The sequence below is a fragment of the Pteropus medius genome, unplaced genomic scaffold, assembly GCF_902729225.1.
Source record: "Pteropus medius unplaced genomic scaffold, Ma_sr-lr_union100, whole genome shotgun sequence".
Classification (NCBI taxonomy): domain Eukaryota; kingdom Metazoa; phylum Chordata; class Mammalia; order Chiroptera; family Pteropodidae; genus Pteropus; species Pteropus medius.
The window spans coordinates 6050909-6075644 of NW_024349505.1; the positions used below are offsets into that span (position 1 = coordinate 6050909).

Consider the following 24736-nt stretch of genomic DNA (forward strand, 5'->3'; position numbering starts at 1 on the left):
TTAGAGACTCCTGTATCCATTAATCCAAATGTCACATATAGATTTATTTAAGCCAGCTGTTGGATGGTGGCACTTGACAGAACCCTTGTACTTTGAAGGAAGAAAACATAAACACAAAAGCACACCCACTCTGGATTGGTACAGTGCCTTGCCTCTCTCTACCTGATATATAATTCCAACTTTAAATCATAATAGGCAATCTCTCATGTAAAAACTCAGGGAAAACATTTAAAATTCTTATTATAACTTTTATGAAGGCAGTACAGTCTTGTAGTTCATCTCACAGGTTTTGGAGTCAAACGCACTCAAGGACAAATTCCACAATTTATTCATCTTATAAACTTTGGTGAGTCACGTGGCATCTTTAATCCTCAGTTTTCTCATCTGTGAAATGGTCATTATAGTGCCTAATTCATACAGTTCTTGTGAAGAGTAAATGTGAATGTAAAGTGTTTGGCACTGCACCTGGAAGGTCATGACCTCTCTCCACCCTCACACCCCACAAATAGTTCTCGTTTTTATTACTGAAATGGACCATGTTGCCAGGACTGAAAAGAAACTCTCAAATAGGAAAAGAATGTTTTCAGTTCCATCTCCTATGATCTCTGCGTTGGTGCCTGCTTCTCCATACTCCTCGGAGGGCACCTTCGGCCCTCTGCGCTCCCTCCCCCTGCAGCCTTCCACACAGTCTTTCCCTTGTGAAACGGACCTAGAACTCTGATCTTTCCTTCCTCAAAATAGTTTTGGCACATAGCCATATTCTCATTCCTGGGGCATCTCATGTGGAAAGGACGAGAAGATGAGGAGAAACAAGCAAGAGACTGGAAACGAGTGAGCGACGCAGTAGGAGAGAAAGCAGGTGCCTGTGTTCCCTTAGTGACCACGTAGAGTGCCTCAAGATGGGAGAAATGATCAATTGGGTCAAATGCTGTAACAGGCTAGGTAAGGTGAGAACAAAAAATTGATAGATTTAGCAAAGCAGAAGTCATCGGTGACCTTGACAAACGCAATTTTGACGTGGTGGTTGTGAAATTGTGATTGGAGTAAGGAATTTGACACATCGAGCATAGACTATTTTCTGTAAAGAGGGCAAAGAAATGAAGTGGTGGCTGGAGGGGGAAATAGTTGATTAAGATGAGAGAAGTAACAGCATATTTATCAATGCCAATGGGAACGATCCAGCGCGAGGGGGAAATTGATGATGCAGAAAGGAGAAGGAAGAAGTGCTAGAGCAAAACCCTTCACAGGAGGAATGGGATTTAGAACACAGGTGGAGAGCCTTCCACAGATCACAGACGTGATTTATTTATGACAATAAGGTGAGTGGCAGGGTTTGTGCCATTAAATCGGAAGGTGGAATGGGAGCCTGTGCAAGTTCTCTTATGATGCAGTGCAATCCCAGTGCAGTGGGAAGCAAAGTCGTCAACGAGAGTAGTTGCCATAAAGTGAAATAAAGTACTATCAATAAAGCAAGTGATATGTTCAATTTTAGAAATATAACTCAAAGAGCAATTGTGATGTGGCCTAGTAGGTAAGAATCTTTGCTAAAAATACTTTAATAATGAGGTGCACATGTAACTTCAACTAAAATTCAAATAATAATAAACACAATATGCAATGCTCTAAATTTTCTTTATTTTCTAATAACCATTTAAACCACTCTACGAAATGCTCTACAACATTATTTAAGAAAACTACAGAATTTAAGGTAATAATTAGACCCTGTTTACCTACCATCAAAACATCACGCAGTTGCTTCTTGGCCTTTTGGCTAAGTTTAAGTATAAAACATCATGCAAATACTTATTTTCTTAGAGGATATTTAGCTTTGTGGAATTACTTACAGGTGATGGTACATTTTAATTCCATATACCGCAATGAGAATTTACCCAATTTAACTCTCTAAAATAAAACAACATACATTTCTTTCGAACCATCTTAAATTTTGGGTTTTGTTTTTTTTTTTCCCAGAAGTTAAAACTAAGCTCTATTTCCTTTCCCCAGTCACAGCTTTGATCATGCTCACAGCAGATTTGTACAAAGTATACTGACAACTCAGATTTCTCATGTCGTGATGCCAGCGGTTCACGTCATTACAGGTAGAAGAGAGAATTGGCTAATTCCAGACTTGGTTCTTTATGAATGCTTTGTGCCACCAGGAAGGTCAGCTTGTGGGCATACTGACATGGTGCTGGGATACTGATTAAGCCCTGGGGAAGAAAAAGTACAAATGGTAATTAAGAGGATAATCTGTTCTTCAAACTGATTTTTTTTTTCACTGAGATTTTTCATCTACTAGTTACATATACAACAGAAAGTGTTAGTGAGTAAACAGCAACTAGACTCAACCAATGAAGGGCACCTTTGCTCATTGGAAACTTAAGTTCACTGAGCAGAATGGGGTGGGTGAACAGTCTGCCTTCACGGTGCTGGGAGCTGGGAGCCATCACACTTAGGGCTAATCTATGTTCCTATGACTTATATTACGAGGGGCTCAGAGCAAACCTCGGCCTTGGACTTTGAGAACTTGGCCTCAAGCACGGGAACACAGAACAGAGCCGTGCCCGTTACTTCCCCATCAGAGGAAGTCTGGGGTGGCTTCAACTTCCTCAGCGTAAAGTGAGAATGATAGTACCCTGGATTCCTCCCAGGCTCGCACAGGATAAAGTATATATCAAGCCCTCTGGAAATTGTAAATCCCAATGTATTATAACAGTTATTGCTATTTCGTTTCTATACAGACTAGGTTTCTCCCACTGTGGACTCAAAAAGTCATTCATTCATTCGTCTGTTCATTCATTCCTCCTTTGTGAAAAGTCAGGTATTGTGCTAGGGGTAGGTATACAAAAGTGAACTGAGTGACAGTTCCTGAGTTGGGAATCCTGAGTATCAGTACTCACATAAGTAAATAGCTGTCACTCACCGGCCAATTGTAGTACAGGTGGCACAGTTTGAATGTAAGTCTCTGCATGTGGTCGGGCTTCAAGCCGTTGTCATCATAGATGACATTATAGTAGGTGGGACTGACAGTTCCCCGACAGGCGGCCTGGCTGACCAAGTAAAAGTCATACCTGAGGGACAAAATGAAACGATCGTGTGGAAGGTGGCACACAGAGCAGGGCCAAACCCGAACAACGCACAGTGAATGTTTTGTTAAACATCGGTTTTCTGGCAGCACTTGCCATTCAGGACGAGTCGCTTCCGAATCCACCACGGTGCCAAGTGGCGGGTTCTGTATGGTGTGGTTCACTTCCATAAAGAATCGTGACGTGCACTTCTTCCTGACCACGATCACTGACAGTTTGGAGCTTGGAACCAGAAAGACAAAAAAAAAAAAAAAGAAGAAGGCAAATCAAAGAGAGAGAGAACTAAAATCAAGCCACACAGTTTTCTATTTCTCTTTCTTGGCAATTTTTTTGATGGGATAGATAGATAGATAGATAGATAGATAGATAAATTCATTAGAGAAAGACTGCAAAAACAAAGAAAATAAAAACCACCTCCAGTCTCTCCTCCCCCAGAGATACATACAGTTTTTTTCAGTTAGGGATTATTCTCATTTCAAAAGTGTGGTACGTCCACTCACTTGACTAGTGTATATCATTTAAAGGAGATGGGGAGGGATGGTTGATAAGGCAACGACCTTCAATGAACACTTCTAAAGAAAGATTTTCCAGAATTATCCATGGAGACAAGATTTTTTTTTTCCATTAGCAATAGTCTATTTTCACTCTTCTCAATTTCTAAATAGCAAAGGGAGAACCACAAGTCCCTCTTACTCCACAAATCACCACTTCTGATCCCTGTAAAACACACGCCTGGTAGGATGAATGGACAGACCAAATATACATTTGAGTCAAATGCTGAATGACCAAGTATTAAAGTCAGCATTTTTAATAAAGCCAAGGCCAAGGCTAAATATTGACCGTCATGGAAGAACCCCTGAGATGCAAGGGTCACCATGAAATTTAATTATTTAAAAATATATATTAATGTTTTCAGTATTGAGAGTTTTAAAAGTGATGTCATAGTTCAGAAAACTAACTCCTTAGCACTGTCAGCTATCCCTAAATTGCATACTGAATACATTCACTGAAGGTCAGTGGGAAATGAGATATCTTGACTCTGACAGTTTGGATGCAGCTGAAGGTGATACTGTCCCCCAGCTACTATGCTCTCTCTCCTCTCTACCAGTCACTAATGAGGTCGCAACTCAGCTCCTTCGTAGCTTCTGGCTGCAACGCTGGGCTGATCGTGGTGAATCCTACAGAGAGAGCACTGTGCACTGCTTGAAAGATGCTTTCTGAATATTTTAAGAAGCCACCTTAAGATGATCATCCTCCCCGATTTTCCAGCTCTAATATTTTTCTTGCACTTGCCACTCGACATAATCAGAGGAAAATGTGCTGAAACACTGAATCTAGAAATGTGACATGAAGCAAGATGCCTGGTGTTCAAGACGAACTGATTCCCACAGGCAACCAGCGTCCATAGCACTCGCACGTTCCTTCGGCACCTCATATAGCCCCCAGCTGCACATCAGTGTCCTCCGTACTTCAGAGGCTGCAGCCCTGTGTGTGGATTTGGGCCTTGAATTTGAAACCATAGCTTGTTTTTTGCCCATGGCATGTTATTATATATGAATGTCTTCACCTGCCAGCAGCCCCGAGGGCTTCCTGCTGAATCTCAGTGTTACCTGCTCTGGAGGATGTCACCTGCCTTCCTCCAGGTGCTCCCACCTGGGCCCCCAAACCTCACATCACCCAGGCTATTTATATAAGACCATCCTGACCACACTGCAATCTAGGGAAAATCAGTCCATTCAGCTATACTTGAATGATGCAGAAACAGAGTAAAACTTAACTGCATGAAAAAAAAAATGCTGGCATAGAATAATTTTAATAGTTACAATGAATGTGCTATAATTGGGAGTGTGGAGAAAGAACAGTTTAATACCTGGTGTTTGAACTTGCTTCTGCCACACTGCTCAGCAGCTGTGGGACTTCGTACTCAATAAGTGTTTTCAGCTGACCGTCCCCTACGCCGTCACGATATACAATGATCCGTGCTGGCAAACCATGATTGTGCTTGTACCATTTGTTGAGTGCTCCTGCAGAATTTGGTGTTAGTAAGAAAAGAATGACTTGTCTGATGCCAACAAAGAATAAAATTCCAATATATTTCAATGCTAAAATAGTAAGTTTGCTATTTCCTGCAAAATAGATAAGATCTAACTTGGATGTATGTGCAATAATATAAACATGGATAACTTTAGAGGACATTCCTGCACCTCTATTATTTAGGAATCATAATGGTTTCCATGGCATAATATATTCTTAAACTCAGTATATCTCTTTAGAAAAATTTTAATATTTATGCAATAAATTAAAATTTAATTCATGCAATAGATATACAAATTCCCAAAATCAAATTAATATTAATTTAGTTTCTTCAAGCCTTTAAATTCTCTTAATATAGAGTAGACAATTTTATATCATTTTCCTCTCTAATGAACATAAATATAAAAACCTAAGGAAAAGAATTGCCTGTTCTTCTCAATGCATCTCTTTATATGAACTCAAAAGGATTAGATTCCAAGTCTCACAGACAATACGAACTGAGAACACTCCCATGCACTCTAACTAGAAATTGCCTGAAGAGCAGAGACCAGAAGGTAACTCTTACCCAAGAGAAACTTCTCAGAACTACTAAAAAATAAAACAAAACAGGTTTTGAAGTGAGGGGAAAGTAATATGATACAAGAAGTCTTTTCATGTATATTTTGTATAATTGTTCTAGAAGAGTTTATTGTACAGGAAATTCAATTTAGTTCAATGGAAGATGATCACATATGTAAGTCCACTATCAACACGTATCATCACCAAATTCTCTTTTTTAGGAAAAAAAATATTTACAACCCTCCCCCTCCCACGGCCCCCGGCCAAAGTTTCCAGATAGGAAAATTCAGGTTAGGGGAGGGAGTGAGATGCACAAGCGCACCACAAAGGGGTGGCAAAGCCAGATCTGTCAGGGATGGTGAGGGAGTGGGAACACAGGACCCCTCTTTCCACCACATCTGGCTATGAAGAGGGCACCCCTCCTCCTTGCCTGCCTTCTTCCCCATCCTCTCCTGCTATGCCACACTTCATCTGCCAGTATATCCTGTCCCAAAGGTTTCTCTCCTATTTCTAGACTTAACACTGCTCTGTCGTAATACTAGTTCCTCTAGGGTAAGTTTCTTTTGGCCTTCAAACCACTTGCCAGAGCCACCAGCAGCTATGAAAAACTCTCCCTCCTCCTGGCTTTCTATTTATCACACACAGAGGACAATGTAAACTCTACAGTCTGACTGTTAGCCTGAGTCAGGACACAGCTTTAGGGTCTCCAACTCGCTCCCAGTTGATTCAGGCAGGCCTGGGGAGTTTGCTTTCTCCTATGTGGTCTGGTATACGCTTGTGGACTTTGGGTCTGAAGAAACAGTCCTTGGAGCCCACGCCCACTACATTTTTCATACCGATCATGAAAACTTTTAAGCAGTCTGCAACATCAGTTGTTGTTTTCTGAAGGATACAGCGGGAAAACCACCTAAAGTAAGCAAAGAACAAAAGTAGAGTTCAACTTTAAACCTTCTACTACAAACATGCATTAGGATTAAATTAAGAAAGAGACATTATGAATAAAATCAATGTTCATAATTCTATATATGCTAGATCATCACAATTGTATTAAAAAGCTCCCTCCTACACCCAGAACGAAAATTATTTTAAAGAGCAACTCAAGCATTGTGCTGGCATCAGACACATCTGGGTTCAGATCTTGGCTGGTATACTCATCAGCTCTGTGACTTTGGTGTGTGAATCTAAGCTTCAGTTTCTTCATCTATGCCAAGGAAATTTACAAGATGGTAATGTAGTCACTACTTCATAAAGTTGTTATAAAAATTAAATTAGATAATATATGTAAAGTCCTTAGCACAGCACTTGGCACATAATAAGCACTAACGGAAGAACTATGTTATTATTATAAAGGAATTTACTAGTTTAGCAATAGATCTACTTTCAATATATTCAAAGATTTCTCAAGCATAAACTCCCACTTTTAGAGGTGAGCCTTTTAGATTTAAAATCTTAACATGATTAATTTACTTAGATTTCAGAAGCAGGTTCTCTTGCTAAAGTCGTTAATTAAAAGCACTTAGAAAATGAAAGTCATGACTTAGTGGTAAGTATGTGTCAACATTATTATAGTTATCTAAATATAAGCAACAATAATGACGCAATTAGGAATACTGCTGACCAGCTGGTAGTCCTTTATCTGCTTAAGGAAGTGACACACATAACAGGGCTCTCATATAGCCTGGAATGAACTCAGAAGCATGCTGCTACTTTTCCTGTTTCTCACAATTCCAAATATGTACCTGACCATAAATGTAATGGAGCAAATCAAACGGCTTCAGTCTAGGAAGAAACATTTTTGCAAATAGCTCCTACAGCCTCAAAACATTGTTTAGATACAAATATTGAAACAATTCTAAGAACTACAATTTAACAAGCACTACTACCCCCGTGTTTGTAACCGTGTTTAACTGTAACAACTTTAACGGGTCATCCCTAATCCTGCCTGTGTTTTTAATAGCTGTGTGAACAATCACCATATCAAGTGTCTGTGAGAGTTAAGAATAATAAAACAATAATGAGCATGTATTGAGCATTTATACAGAATAAGTAAATGGCAGACAGGATATAATTCAGGAAATCTGATTCTCAACTGCTGGCATCATGTATGTAAGGTTCCTAGTACAGTGCCTAATACAGTGCAGATGTTCAGAAAATAAATTTCTACACGGCCATCATTTTAGGAATATGACTGGCATATGAGTAATAGCCTGTCCTAATGCATGTATAAAAATAGTTTTTTAATGAGATTACATATTACCCCAATATTATCAATCACATTTATATGTGTAAGTATTATGACCATAAACATTCATATTTTAAAAATGAGCAAAGAATACAAATTATTCCTTGCTATATAGTTAACCCACGATTAATAGTCAAATAACGGAAGAATACGTTAGGGTAATTTTAAAAGTACCTGGTGATTCTGGGGTTGATACTGGCCACAAATCCAACCACCAACATTCCCTTGTTGAATGCATCCTTACAGACATCAATACCAACTACCATCAGGGACTTTAACTGTGAAATTAAATTTTTCATGATTTAATGGAATGAGGTGTTATTTCCCCAAATAATGGCTTAATATGAAGTTTTTAAAAAACTGTCCTTAGTTATTTAATTATTCAAGTTAAGCTATGTGCCAGGATACATGTCCAGATGAGACAGATTATTAAACTAGAAACAAAAGAGACTTAAAGATAGAGAGAAGGATGTGGTCCACACTTTGCTTAGGAGACTCACTATAGTCCAAATAGCCACCATCCTTTGCGGAGGTGGCCAAGGGCCATCAGTAGCTCAAGAGATTCTGGGAAAGTGGCCAGTCCATTTATCCCTTGCCTCTGGGCTGAAGAAATTTGAAGAGGAATTCCATTCCCCTTTCTTCAGATATCTAAGAAATCCTCAATTGGCTACGTGCCTCCAGGAGGGGCTAATGTCATATGCCGGGTTATAGAAACATAAGAAAATAAGCAACATTCTCTCATTTCTCATCCCCTCACTTCCTCCCGGAGTGGCCATATTTCAGGAAAGAGAAGAGGGTTTTCTCAGTTCCCAACATATTTGGAGGTTTGAATCATAGGCTTTGCCAGCTCCCCAAGGTCTGGGGAGGCCCCAAGCAGGGAGAAAGGCTACTCTGAGAGTTAACACCTTCTGAAAGCAGGTAAAGAAAGGCCGTGGAGCATAGATTTTAAATAGCGGTTGAGTGGCTCCAAATCAAGTTCCTCCAAGTCTATATGCCAAATTAGACTCTCTTTCATGAAATATTCTGTTACCAGCTCCTTGAGAACAAGGGCCCACCTCGCCTTCTGCAAACCCTCATGGTGGGCTTGTATAATACCAGCACCCACAGCAGACAAACAATGAACCAACCCAACAAACAAACAAATCAAATACTTCTGCGATCATGTAAAAATAGCTCCTACTTTGACTTAATTTTTTTAAAATTACTTGATTGATTACTGAAAGGAAAAGAGAAACAAATTCCTCACAGGGATCTCCACAGCCCACAGCTCGCCTCCGAGTTTACAGGTCATTTGCATGGCAATCTTGGTGGCCAGAGTCATCATCATTCCCTGTTTATTCAAGGTCCGAACAAGCACACATTGACTCGGGACTGGAAAGTCGGAGCTCAAATATTTTTTAATGGAATCATAATAGTTCTGCTGATTAGAAGGCAGAATACACATTACCTAAGAGCAAAAAAAAAAAAAAAAAAGATAATTTACTTATGCTTAGCTTTTAAAAAATAAATGAATACATGGATTCTCCAAACATCTTTTGCCCTTGAGTTTCTGAGCAGCAAACATGAACATGCCTATATAGCTTTGAATTTTCAAATGGCCTTTAAATCACTGACAATTAATCAAAGGCCATTTGAAATGCCTTCTCACCAGCCATCAACTCCACCAAGCCTCACTCTAATCCTACCCATCTCCCTTGGCTTTCCCTTCCTCCTCACTTCTCTACTGATTTCATTCTGTTAGTTTCCACAAGTTCCTCTCTAACCTAGCTCTTTCTCCAGCTACCTCCTCCTTCTTTGCCGTGACCTTTTCCTGTGGCTCTCCAGCTCCTGTCCCCAGCTTCACCTACAGATAAGCAAAGTGGAGAATTAGCTTACACAGTGAGCTTTTTTCCAATAGGCACTGGACAAACAAAAAAAAAAAAATTTTTTTTTTTTTTCCATTTACCAGGACTTGAGATTGGGATATGGGAAGAGGGAAAATAAGGAGAAAGAAGCTTCAGGTCCCCTAGTATTTTAATTCCACCCATTTCTGTCACTGCCCCTACTTCTTTTCAGGTATTTTGCTCACAGAAGGACCTCTCTTGGCCTACTTCCTATCTTTTATTGTCTACCTTGAAAACTCCCCAAATTATAGAAAAGATAGGCACTATCATGATTAGCAAAAAGAAAAAAAAAAGTGAGTTTTTTTTACCAATAGAACTGTCAAAATAATGTCAAGGGCTAAAATTATTTATACTTAAATTCTCTTAGGGCCCTTCCTTCCTTTCTTCATATGAGTTTGCGGCCAAGCAAGGTAGGTGGCAGTACAAGGCAGTGGCCCAACGAGGCCAGGGCCAAAAGAAGGTGGGAGCCAGTGATACTGGTTACACCTCAGGGATGGAGAATAACAGCAGCCATGTTTCTCACTATCAGGGAAGGGGGAAAAATATGGAAATTAAGAATGCTTTCCTGTGGTGTTGGATTGGAACTAGAGGTGTGAGCACATGTTTTTAAGATAGATAGATACATCTAGTAATAAAACAGATGTAATTGTGCATTACATATATAGGAGTATGTATACGTAGACATATAAATACATATATTTCCTAGCTTTGTACATTGAGAAAGCCTGGGAGCAGTGACACCCCAGTAGCCAATAAGCACATCCAATGCTCAGATCTTAATTTCTAAATGCTTTTCTCTACTCCAAAGAATCAGGGCTCATTGGAGAAATATCTGATTCTGGGGCCAGGTAACAAAACTTCAGGGTTAACCTGGAAAATCTTATTGTGCTAGACAATAAGGAAGTGGTCCAAATAAGATGGAAACATGTCAAAAAGACGCAGAAGTCAAGCCTGAATGGGGCTCCCACTGGCAAAGTCAGGGACAATTTGGGGAGCAAAATAAATAATAGTAGTAATGGACTATAAATTAGTAAATAAAATAGGCATCCATGAATCCATATTGATATAAATAAATGAATAAAGAAATGAGAAGAAAAAGCTCTTCCTTATAATATGCCATCTAATAAATGTAGAGGGAAGTACAGAATTAGAAAGCCACCATTTGGTAACCATCAAAGTTTGATGAGAATAAGATATTTACAAAGTCTCAAAGTATTTCCCTACCAAAAAATAAAAACTAATTACAAAGAGAAAAAGAGCAACTTTACAGTGAAAAAAACTTGACTGAGGTATCCCTTATTAAGATGCAGTAAGAACACAGAATCATTGCTGTGGTGATTCTGCTGAAAGTGCATAACCCGAATCCTAAGAAAATATCGGACAAACATAAATTAAGGGACTTTATATAAAACAACTGGTCTACAGGTGGCTTCATAGGTAAATTTTACCAAACATTCAAAGAAGAATCATCAACTATTCTTCTCAAACTATTCTAAAAAATTCAAGAAGAGGGAAGGCTCCCTAACTCCTTTTATGAGGCCACCATTACCTTGGTTCCAAAACCAGGCAAAGACATTACAAAAGAAGAAAACTATAGGCTAATATCTCTTATGAACATGGATGCAAAAATCCTCAACAAAATATTAGCAAACTGAATTCAGCAATATGTTAAAAATATCATATACCATGATCAAGTTGGATTTATTTCTAGGAACAAAAGTTGGTTCAATACCCGCAAATCAATTAATATGGTACTCCACATTAACAAATCGAAAGATAAAAACCATATGATCATATCAATAGATGCAGAAAAGGCGTTTGACAAAATCTAGCATCCATTTATGATGAAAGCTCTCAGCAAAGTGGGAATAGAGGGAACATACCTCAACATAATAAAGGCCATATATGACAAACCTACAGCTAACATCATACTCAATGGAGAAAGGCTAAAAGCAGTTTCCTTAAGATCAGAAACATGACAAGGATGCCCACTTTCACCACTCCTCTCCAACATTGTATTGGAAGTCTCAGCCACAGCAGTAAGACAAGAAAGAGAAATAAAAGGCATCCGAATTGGAAAGGAAGAAGTAAAACTCTCATTATTTGCCGATGACATGATACTATATATAGGGAACCCTAAAGATTCCACCCCAAAACTGTTAAAATTGATCAATGAATTCAGTAAAGTAGCAGGTTACAAAATAAATATTCAGAAGTCAGTGGCATTTTTATACACCGATGATGAACTTTCAGAAAGAGGAATTAAGAAAACAATCTCATTTACAATTGCGTCGAAAACTGTAAAATACCTGGGAATCAAATTAACCAAGAAGGTAGAAGACCTGTTTTCAGAAAATTATAAGTTATTGAAAAAAGAAATTGAAGAGGATACAAGTAAATGGAAGTATATAGCCTGTTCATGTGTAGGAAGAATCAACATTGTTAAAATGGCCATACTACCCAAAGCAATCTATAGATTCAATGCAATCCCTATCAAAATACCAATGGAATTTTTCAGAGAGCTAGAACAAACAATCCTAAAATTTATATGGAACCATAAAAAATCCCTAATAGCCATGATAATCTTGAGAAAGAAGAACAAAGTTGGAGGTATCACACTACCTGATATCAAACTATACGACAAGGCTACAGTAATCAAAATAGCATGGCACTGGCATAAAAACAGATACATTGATCAATGGAACAGAACAGAGAGCCCAGAAATAAATCCATGCTTATATGCTTACTTAATATATGAAAAAGGAGGTAAGAATGTACAATGGGTAAAGACAGTCTCTTCAATAAATGGCGTTGGGGAAATTGGACAGATACATGCAAAAAAAAAAAAAAAGCTGGACCATCTTCTTACACCATATACAATAGACTCAAAATGGATTAAAGATTTAAATGTAAGACCTGAAACTATAAAACTTTTAGAAGAAAACATAGGCAGTAAACTCTCTGATATTTCCAACAGTAATTTCTTTTCAGATATAGCTCCTTGAGCAAGGGAAACAAAAGAAAAAATAAAAAAATGAGACTACATCAAATTAAAACGCTTTTGTACAGCAAAGGAAACCATCAACAAAACAAGACAACCGACTGTTTGGGAGAAGATGCTAATGATACATCTGATAAGGGGTTAATATCCAAAATTTATAAAGAACTTATACAATGCAACAACAACAACAAAAAACAAACAGACCAATTAAAAAATGGGCAGAAGATCTGAACAGATACTTCTCCAAAGAAGAAATACAGACAGCTAACAGACATATGAAAAGATGCTCAAGGTCGCTAATCATCAGAGAAATGCAAACTAAAACAACAATGAGATATCACCTCACACCTGTCAGAATGGCTATCATAAATAAATCAAAAACAGCAAGTGTTGGCGAGGATGTGGAGAAAAGGGAACCCTCATACATTGTTGGTGGGATTGCAAATTGGTACAGCCACTATGGAAAACAGTATGGAGGTTTCTCAAAAAATTAAAAATGGATATACTTTTTGACCCAGCAATTGCACTTCTGGGTGGGTATTTATCGAAAGAAAGCCAAAACAATAATTCATAAATATCTATGCACTCCAATATTCGTGGCAGCACAATTTATAATAGCCAAGATATGAAAGCAACTTAAATGCCCATCAACAAATGATTGGATAAAGAAATTATGGTTCATAAATGCAATGGAAAATTACTCAGCCATTAAAAAAAAAAGGAAATCCTACCATTTGCAATGACATGGATGGACCTAGAGGTTATTATGCTGTGTGAAGTAAGTCAGAGAAAGATAGATACCATGATTTTACTTATATGTGGTATCTAAGGAACAAAAAGAACAAACTAATCAAAAACGGATTCACAAATATAGTGGACAATTTGGTGACACACAGAGGGGAGGGAGTTTGGGAGGCTGTGAGAATGGGGGGAAGGATTAAAGTAATACAAATCAGTAGTTGATAGTGAGCACGGGGAGCATGGCAGAGGGGATGTAGTTAGCATTAATATGATGACTAAGTGGAGGGCCAGGGGAGGGAGGGAGCAATTGGGGGGATCGTTTTATGAACATTATAGATGTCTAACTAATGTACTGCATACTTGAAACTAATTTAAATAAATAAATTTATTTTTTTAAAAAATCCACTTATCCTGTGAGCCAAACAATTCCTCGAATAAATTAATTTTACAAATGCGGTTAGTGATGGTGGACAGATTAGAGTTGGAGATGAGCCCAAAGAAAAGCCAGTGGACAAGCTCATTGAAACCACAGTCTTTCCTCAAAGGATGCCATGTAAACAACTGCTTTCTCTAATCACTGATATTAATGGCCCTTTCTGTAAGAATAAGATGCTCAGCTAATGTAAGCTAACTTGCTCATTATTTCTCCAACTGGACACAGAAAAAAATACTTGTTCATCATTATTCCTGCTTTTTTATTCAACATGGACTCAAAAGTACCCTTGATGAAGTGCTTCTCAAATCATACCCACAAGAAAAAACAAAAAGATGAACTTTGGTTTGGGGATAGTGGGGAAGAGGATATTTCTAAATATCATTTGTTAACTGTTTAAAAGCAATATAATAGGCCCAAAATGGAGCTGTATATACTAAGTCCCACATCACCAAACCGAGACTTAATTACAGTTTGGCTCTTACAGTAGTAGAATCTTAAACCAGAAAATCAGGAATTAACTGATCAGCATTAGTTAGGTAATCTGCCTGATAGATCCTTTCTATCTCATAAAGGAAAGTATTCTGTAATAACCAAATCACATTTTTGTCTTGTATAACTTCCTTGTTTCCATTCCCTTCTGCCTATAAAAGTCTTTCATGTGTACAGCTGATCAGAGCTCTTTTCTATCTGCTAAATTGGGTACTGCCCGATTCGAGTAGATTTTTGCGCAAATAAACTTTTAAAAAATTAAAAAAAAACAAAACTGGTCTATACTCTTCAAAATTGGAAGGTCATCAAAGTCAAAAAAGACTATGGAACTGTTCCAGATTCAAACAAACTCAAGAGACAGGACAACTAAGTGCAACACATTTGATCCTTTTACTACAGAGGATATTTATTTTTAGGACAAATATTCATGAAGTCTGTGGATTAGCTAGTCATATTGTTTCCTAATTTTGATGGTTATCCTATGGTTCTGTAGGAGAGTAACGTTGTTTGCAGGAAATATGCACTAAAGTATTCAAGGATAATGGGGTATCATGACTGTAACTTATTCTCAAATTGTTCAGGAAAAAGATTAGAGAGAGAGAGAGAGAGAGAGAGGGGTAGAGGTAGAGAAATAATAATAATAAAGCAAATACGAAATGTCAACAATTGTGGAATCTGGGTGAAAAGTATGCAGGAGTTCTTTGTACTACTGAAACTTTTCTGTAAGTCTGATTTTATTTTTTTAAATGAAAAACAAATGCTCTTAGAATGGGAATTCTCTTTGTTTAACCTAGCATTCTTAAGGACCATTTTTTTGTGTCTGACTAAAAGAGAAACAAAAAGCTAAACTGCTTTGCACAAGATACGAATAGGAATGCTGGGAGTTGGGATGGTTGAGGCAGGGAAGTAAGACAAAGAGAAGGGACAGGAAAAGCCCTGCAATATAGTGTAAGGCTGAGACCTCAGAGAAGAGTAGATACTTCCAAGAAATAGAAATGGTTGAGAGATTTTTAAGAAGAGGAATGTCAGTTTTCACTTGTCTGGAATATTAGGGTATGATGTAATCATGCCTTGGCTCCAAACCTCTGCAAAGTCAGACACACATGTACTTTGGGAAATGGCTGTCCCAGGAGGACATGGTGCTCACAGAAGATGAAACACACAGAGGAGGGCGAGAATTTAGAGGAAGCAAGAACATGGATCCATAGGTGAAACAGAAAAACAAACGCTCCAAGACTCTCCTAAAACACTGGGGAGAACGGTGGGTGCCCAACACTTAGGGGATAAGATGAGAGTCAATTTATCTCAAATCTTAACTAAAAGATGACCCCCCAACAAGTTGGAAAATATGTAGACATCCAAGAGGCTAATATAGAGGTAACAACAAGTATTTTAAAATAATAGAAATATGACAGAGAAATAAATTATTGATTAAACTACTAAGATTAGTATTTTCTTGGGTGCTTGGGGAAATGTACAACAATTTGCAAACATATCATGGGAGAATATGTTCAGATTCTTTCTTTCAAGATATAACAAAAAATAAATAAAAATTATACAGCAAAACCCAAAACTTATCCTGTACTTACCAACTGAACATCAGGATCAGCATGTTTCTGTATAGTGCTAAGAAATGCAGCTGGATTTTCTTGTACTTTTATGCTACATAAAAAGATTTAATTTTGAAGATATATAATTTCCTTCTTAGTCACACATAATCATATGGAGTAAAAAATAACACAAATGGATTTTTATACCACATTAACTATTGGTGCGGGGTGAGGGGATCATTAGAAAAAAGTGACAACCTTTTGAGCCTAAAATTGTTTCTCCCACTACAAGATGCCAGAAATGTTTAATAATCATTTTTATTAACTTAATAATAGTTTTATAGAAAATGAATTTTCTCAATTGTATAGAATCTCTACAATTAATAATTATTGTTGAAAATGGTGTTGAACATTTGAAATCACAGGTCTCAATAATCAAGTGTCTGAAACGGGGTTCAAGTTAGACTGGAATTAAGATTCTCTAATACTGAATGTCCAGAGAACTTTAAAATTAATGTTTCAAAAGTCATCAGAGTAATGACACCAAGATATTCAGCTAATCTGGATGATTCAGACTAAAATATTTTTTTCCTCAAGTAGCAGCTTGTTTGGAGCCTGGAATATTAGCTTTAATCAGTAAGTCGGCAAGTACTTATCAATGATCTGTTCTGTGCTTATGTTATGTTAGGGACCAGAGGCTACAAAAATAATTCCCACACACAAGAATTTATAAATCCAATTCTTTATGAAGAATCAGCCTCTCCTATGTGTACATGATTGCAGTCTCAATGCCCAGTGGCCTTTTAAAACTTGCCCAGCAAGGGGCAGGACTGTCTTATGCTTGCTGATTCCAACTGAGATGTAGAAATGGCTTGCAGCTCTGCTGAAACAACTAAATGCTTCTGATTTTTCCAATTCGATCTCTTACACACAGACTCAATTGCTATTTTACTGTTCATTTCTTCTAAACTCATCAGACAAATGTTTCAGATGGGAGAAACTATGCATATAAATCTAACAGGTAAATGGATACACAGGAAAGAAAAGGATGGAATAAAATATGAGCTTTCAAATAAAATGGGCCAGAAACAGAACATGGACATGAGCTTGTTCATGAAATTGGTGTGAGAAGGATGCCAGCTAGGGTCTGCTGACTTTGGCTTCTTTTGTTAATCTTTTACTGCTTTCTTAGCTCAAAGGTTAAGAGAAATTAGAGCAGGTGAAACTCAAACCAGGCAATTTGTTAACACATTTGATAAGAAGAGAATTCTAAACTACAGTGTAAAATGAGACTGGGAATATCGGTGGTTTTCTACAATGCTTGCACTGCTGATATAATTAATTACTAACCATGTTTTTCAAAAATAACTTCCCACCCTGCCAATGAGGACATTTGTACCCGCACCAAAACAAAGATTAAAAAGTATCTATTGCTCTTTACTAAGTATATCAAGCTCAATAAAAAGAGGCATGATCAACTTTATGGCTTTTCAAAAGTGAAACGGTATTTAGTTTTGAGTGTGACTGTAATATGGCTCTTCTCCTACTAAACTGCAAGTGACTTATCTTTCTCATCCCCAGTAACAGGCACGGTTTCTAACATATCACAGATATTCAGTAAATGTTCAAAAATGAAATGAATGACCTTGGTTTTATCAGAAAACTATCTCAATGACTAATCTTATGCTGTAGTAACAGAATCAGAAATGTTTATTTCAGATCAATTTTTACATTAAATTTTAAAGCATCAAATTTATCAAGTAAGTCAGGAAATGCAACTTTTAGTTTTTAATAATATCCTTTTTGATGTTGCTTAATAAATAACTGATATAAAAAATTTTCAAGTTAAGGAAGCAACATATGGATTAATTAAGGATTTATACCTTAACCAGTACTGTAAAGACTTTGAGGTAATGAGACTCTTGCCTAAAGAACTGTGAAAACAAAGTTTTACAAAAAACAACATAAAATGTATTTTAACTATATGAAATGATTACAAATCTACCTACTTATAAGTATTTTCTTGGCACTTTATATCATGAAAATTTACTGACATAAAGACTTTTGTAGCTACATCAGCGCTTATTTCCTATTTTCTAACCAAACCAAAGAAATACATATTTAAAAAGTTGGGATGATTTTCAGTATATCCTCACATTTTGGGGTAGTCCACATTAAATCCCATGGAACTTCCAACTCTTCTCAAGCAACTCAGAAAGTTCTCAGTCACATTTTCAGCTCTGTTACTACATATAATCAACCATTTACTCAGAGATGGTGCACTTAAAATCTTGCAAGTTCGCATATCCTTGGACCAATCAGCAGCAGACACTGGTTGACACTGAGAAGATATGATGATCATGAAAACATTTATTCAAAAAGCAATTAAATAAAGACAGTGTGAAGATGGTCCACATTAGTCAGAAGAAAACTATTTAGTATAGTTTGCTATTCACAGACTCAAAACACTGATACAAGCATTGACCATCTGAACAAAACACATGTGCTTCCTGGGAGTGCAGGCATCTGAGCATCAATCCATGTTGGCCACTCCCTGGCTACAGATCCTTGAACAAGTCCCTTTACTTCATGGGTCCCTACTGTGTGCAAAGAAAGATATTTGGTTCAAAGGTCTCTAGTTTCCCTTCTAGTTCTAAGAATTTCTTACCTTTTTTATCAATGGCATAGGCAAGTGGGCTATCTAATTTGGTCTCTTTGCTCTAGACATCTAGATATCTCAAATAGGAAATGCTGATTACTGATATTCCAGGTCATCATACTAAAACTAACAAAACCCACAGGGAAGTTAAGGATATACATTATGCTACATCTTGGAGAGGAAGGATGAGGCCAGGATACAAGCTCCTTTCTCACTCTTGGAAGGTTCCCCAGGTGACCAGGAAAAACAAGTTCCCTGCACCGAAGAAGGCAGACTTTAGACTGGACACTAGCCTTCTGCTTATATCTATGGGCTGGAATTAAATGGAAACGTCCTTGGTGTGAGCTGCACTGTTAGAATTTAAAAGGACCACATTGTAATCTAATCTTCTGCTACTCAAAGTGTTATCTTGTAGCAGCATGACTATCTCCTAAGAGCTTGTTAGAAATGCAGAGTCCTGGGCCCCACCTCAGACTCACTGAATCAGAATCTGCATTTTAACAAGTTCCCAAGTGATTCATCTACACACTGTAATCTCCCAGTTTTACAAACTCCAAAGCTGTGGCTGAGAGAGGTCATGGAACCAATTGGCCGTGACAGGTGTAGAATTCTGGTCTTTGTTGACATTGCAATCAGGCCCTTTCTATCAAGCACTGTGACTTTCATCGACCAGCCATTGTCAGGATACCTTGCCATTAGGTGGCCAGGTGGGAACTCAGCTCCAGGAGGAGACCTTAGCCTGAGAATGTAGAGAAAGGGTTAGCTCTCCATGAATGGTTCTAAACCGAGCCCCAAGGTTAATTTCTTCCATTACAGCCAGTATGAGAGCCACGGCCCTCTCGCCTACACTCCAATCTGTTATGGGCTGGCATGAGACCAAGGACAAATGTCCAAGGCCTGTTCTGAGGCCTGTGAACCTTCAGTTTGCTCAGTTACTAGAACCCAATTTCAGAAAGCAGAATTGGCCAAGAAATCGATGATCTAGCCATGTCTACTTGATGACAGTCCACCACCACTTCTAGGGGCCAGGTTCTTCCATTGCAGTGCCCCCTTCTCCTACAGAGACCTGTTCCCATTCTAACCTCCCTACCCCCCCCCACACACAAAAGCTCTGACGAATATGACTTTACTTATAAAGATGATGATGACACAGATCATTGTGAATATTTAAATCCTGCTTTACATGTGAAACCGAAACTGAGCTTCTCTTTACTGACTCCTGACCAAAATCCTAATCGGGGCCCACATTTTAGAACTTTGCAAAATTTTTTGTTTTGTTTTGTTTTTAAAAGTAGTTTTTCCTCAGTTTCTCCAATAAGGCTTTTGGTAATTTGGAATGGATTGTCAATAACAAATGATGAAAAAATCCATATCCTGCCAACAGAAAACATTCTTTGTTCAGTTACATTAGTTTAGACATGTTGGTTTATTGTACCAAATAAAGGCAAAAAGAGAGCCTTTAAAATGAAATGAAATATAACTCGATTTTTAAATGGGCAAAATAGACCTAGGGAAAAGTAGAAAAGTAATAAACAATTTTTGCATTAAATAGATTCATTTCTTCAACTGAAGCCCAAAAGAGGCAATGATTGGTCTCTCCAATTTTCAGAGTGTCTTTCTCTCTAAATGCTATGACTGAGGATGGGTTCTGTGTGAATTCCTTAATGTTAATGCCAATTGAGCAGCATTTTACTTTAGGAAAAAAAAACAAATATGGTATCAGGAAATATAATCTGTTGAAATTAACTTCCACCAGTTAATAGAATTTCCCCAGGTACTATGGATTTCTTTTTTTTTTTTTTTAAAGTAATGTAAGAGTACTACAACACCCAATAATACACGGGCATGTTTAGATTGCAATGGCTTGAAATGCTATTTTCTAATGCACGCGTCACACTGACTGACCTAAAATCATGTCCTCTCGGTGCCGCTAAGCCCATAGAAGTATGCTGAGATTGAAAAGGAAAACAGGAGAGACCTCAAGATTTAGGACAGAAGGACTGCAGAAAAATAGCCATGGAGGAACTAAATGAATACTACAAGCCCCCTTATTCACTCTGGCATATGATTGAAATTGCACGTATTCAAGCAAATACCGTTGAATAAAAATAAAATCACAGCACTTACTATGTGGTCTTGCATTAGTATTTTTTCTGAAGGTACAACCCGGCCAGTCAAAGACATCTGGCATCCAAAATGCAGTCCCCAGGTTTCCAGCTCAAAACGAGCATCCTTGTTTCTGTTGAGAGTAGAGTTTTAGTCATTAAAGTATTTATTTTCTAAAAAAATTTTAATCATTAGAGACAGAACTATAACTTATCGAATTATTTAGAGACTGATTTTCTTTTGAGGATTCCCAACTTATATTCACTATTTTTTTTTTTTATCTTGCCCAAAAGAATTATGGGTTGGCCGTGCCCATCTGCAATTTACAGGGATGGAAAAGCTTCCAGCATGGCACATTAGTTAGCAAAATGGGCCTTTGAGCTACACAGACCAGGGTTTAACTCCTTGAGCAAACTCTTAAATCTTTTTAAGCTGTGGTTTCTTTATTGGCAAAATGTAGGGATAAGAAAACTAGCTACTTCATAGATTTGATGTAAAGACTGAATATGGCAATACATGGAAAGTACTACCAAGGCATCTGGCACATTATTCCTGATAATAAACTTGTAAACAAAGAGATATTGTGAAGCCTCTGGATGTGGAGATGTCTTCTGGGAATATCTGAATTTGCTGCTTTGGAGTGGATGAAGGATGGTAAAGAAAGGGAACATAAGGACCTTATGCTTTAGAAGATTCATAGGATAGAAAGGGCAGTGGAAAAAGACTAAGAGGAGAATATTAGTATGAGCGATAATAAGGACTTTATATTTGCATAGTACTTTAAGTTTATAACTTAGTAAACCTTAATCATAGTTTATGTATTATGTCTTTGGTTTACGATATATGATTATCGCTGTCAAGCTGTAAGCTCCTTGAAGGGAACAACCATATTGACTTTGTATCCTGGCCTCTATTTCAGTAGCCAGTACATGGTAAGCCAGGGACTCAAAAAAGACACTGATAAAATTCATGCTTTTATTTACCTATGAAAGCTTCCCCTCTCTCCCTGAGGGAGCTCAAACCTCTTTACCATTGATTCTCCGCAATGAGTCAGTATTTCCATGTGTTCATGTTATGCCTGATCTGGTCACGTCAGATACTTGGAATTAATTATTTTCCTTCAGATACTATCTGTCCAAGATGAGATGGATGAGATAACCACTGGTCAGGACACTGGGCTGAAATAAACGGTACTACTGGAAGGTGGTAAGTAGATGCGTCAGGAAGACTAATCCACAGCACGGTATAAGAGGAGAGAACCAGGGAAATGTAAGAATAAGCTATTCTTGAGTAGATATAACTCTGAGAAATGTCCAGGACATAAAGTGTGGCCATAAAATAGAAAACTATGAAACCACTAGCATAAAAATAGAAATGTACATTTATCATATGGAAACATTCAAGAAAAAGCAAGTTACAAAACATGATGTACATACTTTGCCATTTTCCTAAAGAGAACAGGATTATATGCATTTGAAAACATCTGAAAGAATATACATCATTCATTCATTTATTAAACAAATCTTTACAGAGGATACACACACCTTTTTTTGTAAATTTTCAAATTCCTCCTCCACATTTTTCATCTTTAAAGAAAAAAAGACCATTCTACAACAAGGCTGCCCAGTAGACATATAAAGCAAGCCATATATATAATTTTAAGATTTCTAGTAGCTTCATTAAAAAAGTAAAAATTAACAAGTAAAATTATTTTTTCGATATATATATTATTAACTCAATATATCCAAAATGTGATCCAATAGTTACATGAGGCTACAGTACTACACAGTGGAGTTTTGGGAGGTCAGAAGGGAGAATCAGGGAGAGCTCGACTTTCCCATCACAGGTTAGAGCAAACTGTCACAAATGAGGGCAGAAACGCCACCTGAGAATGAGGTGGGCTGAACCGAAGGGCACAAAGGTATTCCTCAGTTTTAAAAAAACATAGTGGGGTTTCCTAATAACCAGTGTGCTGAGGCTACTCTATTCAGATTTGAACATTTCTGACCCTGAATATGGGTGCCTGGAGCAATTGTTTTTTTTGTTTTCTAAACTATAACCCTTTTCTTCATTCAGAATTTTATCCAGAGCCTCGATGTATTAAATGGATGAAAGCAGAGCTGTCTAGCTGAAGCAAGGTGGTACCTCTGCCAGCCTGGCTCTAACCCACCTCCCCTTGACCTGAGGCCTCTTGGATGAACCTCTGGCTCTGGACAACACAATTCAAAAGTGCCTTGCTCTGAATCAATAGGAATGAGACATTTTCATCAAGGAATGGAGAGTTTTATACATCATCCAATTGTATAAACTAGGCCCTGAAGCAGGGTGCACTCTGGTCCCAGAGAGGTGTCCCAGTACCTCTGGATGTCATCAGCAAGCCTGGCCAGGCGCTGCTGCCTTCCCAAAGGACTGAGACGCGTTTCTTCAGCTACAGCCTTCATCAGTTGGAAATCAGAGGTTACCTGGCTAGTTAGCCCTAGTAAATGGGAATGAAAACAAAGTGAAAAAATGAACAGTATACAATGTAACCCCAGCCCATCTAAGGGACAGTGTAAGCTTTTTTTTCACTTAAACTGAATCAGATTTAGCATCTGGATAGCACTGTCCGATAGAAATGCAAGCACATATGTCATTTTAAATTTTCAAGTCACCACGTTATAAAAAAAGAAACAAATAAAATTATTTAAATAGCATATTAATAATTTAACTCAATATATTCCAAAATATTATCATTTCAAATGTAATCAATATAAAAATTTATTGAGCTACTTTCCCTTTTTTTCATATTAAGTCTTAGAAATCTAGTCTGTATTTTACACTTACAGCACATCTCCATTCAGTCCCTCAGTCACACTAGTCACATTTCAAGTGCCCCAAAAATACATGTGGCTACAGGCTATATGGAACTGTGCAGGTGTAGAATATCAGAACTCCACTAAGGATCAGCATCCCTCCTTTTAAGGATTATATCCTTATGAGTGTTTCTAATAGCAAAATAAACATACACACCATAACTGATTCAAGCAATTCAAAAATGTAAAAAGTAGAAAATCTGCCTCTCTTGGTCCCACCCTGTTAATCAAATGAGCATGAGTAAAACTACTCGAGACAGTTACTCAGATTCTACTAAATAGCGAAGATTAACTTCTGGAAGCTCATGCACAAAGAAAATAAGGATCATTTTGGCACAAACAGTACACCCCCCCAAAAATCAAAATCGCATCGCTTCCTAAACTAGTGAAGTTCAAAAAATGGTAAAGAGCAGCTTTGTTTTAGAAAACTATCTGGGGCTTATTTTACATTGAAGTAACAAATGGAATACATGAGAGAAAGGAAATTTATAACTTACTGTGCCAAGCACTTTCCAAATGGCACGTTATTCTCCCACTTTCTCTACTATCAAATGAATTATTTAAGGGACCGTCCTCAATCAATCAATGGGTTGAATTAATGCTCTGGCATTAAGCTAACTGAAGGAGGTTCTGCCCACTGCTAGAGATCAGAAGCCTATGATCAAGAACTGATAGAATATAAGACATAAACATTACCTGTTAGAAAGCACAGCTCGGGTATCAGGTGGGCCATCCGAGCCCCAGGGTTGTCATTTCTCTTGCTTTTCAACAGACTAACAAGCATCGGCTGATTTAGGTCAGATAGGGTAATATCATATTGCTACAGAATGCAAGATTAATGAGAGAAAAGTTAATATGGAAACACTGTAAAATGAGCCTCCTCGCTTATAAACAAGGTAATCCCAAAATGAACAGATAAGCAAATTTTTCAATGAAGAAAAAAAAAATCCCATGGTTTCCTACTCATTTCTACTTCTTCCCAGGCTCTACCTTTTATATCTGAGGGCCAGTTTTATGATTTTAATTATCTTTTATAGTGCAATGTCATTTTGCTTTGTTTTTAATCATTTCTCTGTTTTCTTCTGGGTTTCATCTGGAG

The 24736-nt window shown here is 37.6% G+C and overlaps 1 protein-coding gene across 1 annotated transcript in view; it reads right to left on the reverse strand.

The window, feature by feature from the left end:
- Window positions 1–1628: 1628 nt before the first annotated feature.
- PIWIL4 (piwi like RNA-mediated gene silencing 4) overlaps window positions 1629–24736 on the reverse strand; it is a 42271-nt gene continuing 19163 nt past the window's right edge. Inside the window, exons 9-20 of the mRNA XM_039882017.1 lie at window positions 24334–24457; window positions 23144–23261; window positions 20807–20918; window positions 18177–18361; window positions 16060–16132; window positions 9167–9367; window positions 8095–8198; window positions 6515–6585; window positions 4957–5110; window positions 3183–3308; window positions 2924–3071; window positions 1629–2210 (exon numbers count right to left, since the gene is read on the reverse strand). Coding sequence (XP_039737951.1) covers window positions 2094–2210; window positions 2924–3071; window positions 3183–3308; window positions 4957–5110; window positions 6515–6585; window positions 8095–8198; window positions 9167–9367; window positions 16060–16132; window positions 18177–18361; window positions 20807–20918; window positions 23144–23261; window positions 24334–24457 — 1533 coding nt within the window. The 3' untranslated portion in view covers window positions 1629–2093. The remainder of the gene's footprint in view (window positions 2211–2923; window positions 3072–3182; window positions 3309–4956; window positions 5111–6514; window positions 6586–8094; window positions 8199–9166; window positions 9368–16059; window positions 16133–18176; window positions 18362–20806; window positions 20919–23143; window positions 23262–24333; window positions 24458–24736) is intronic.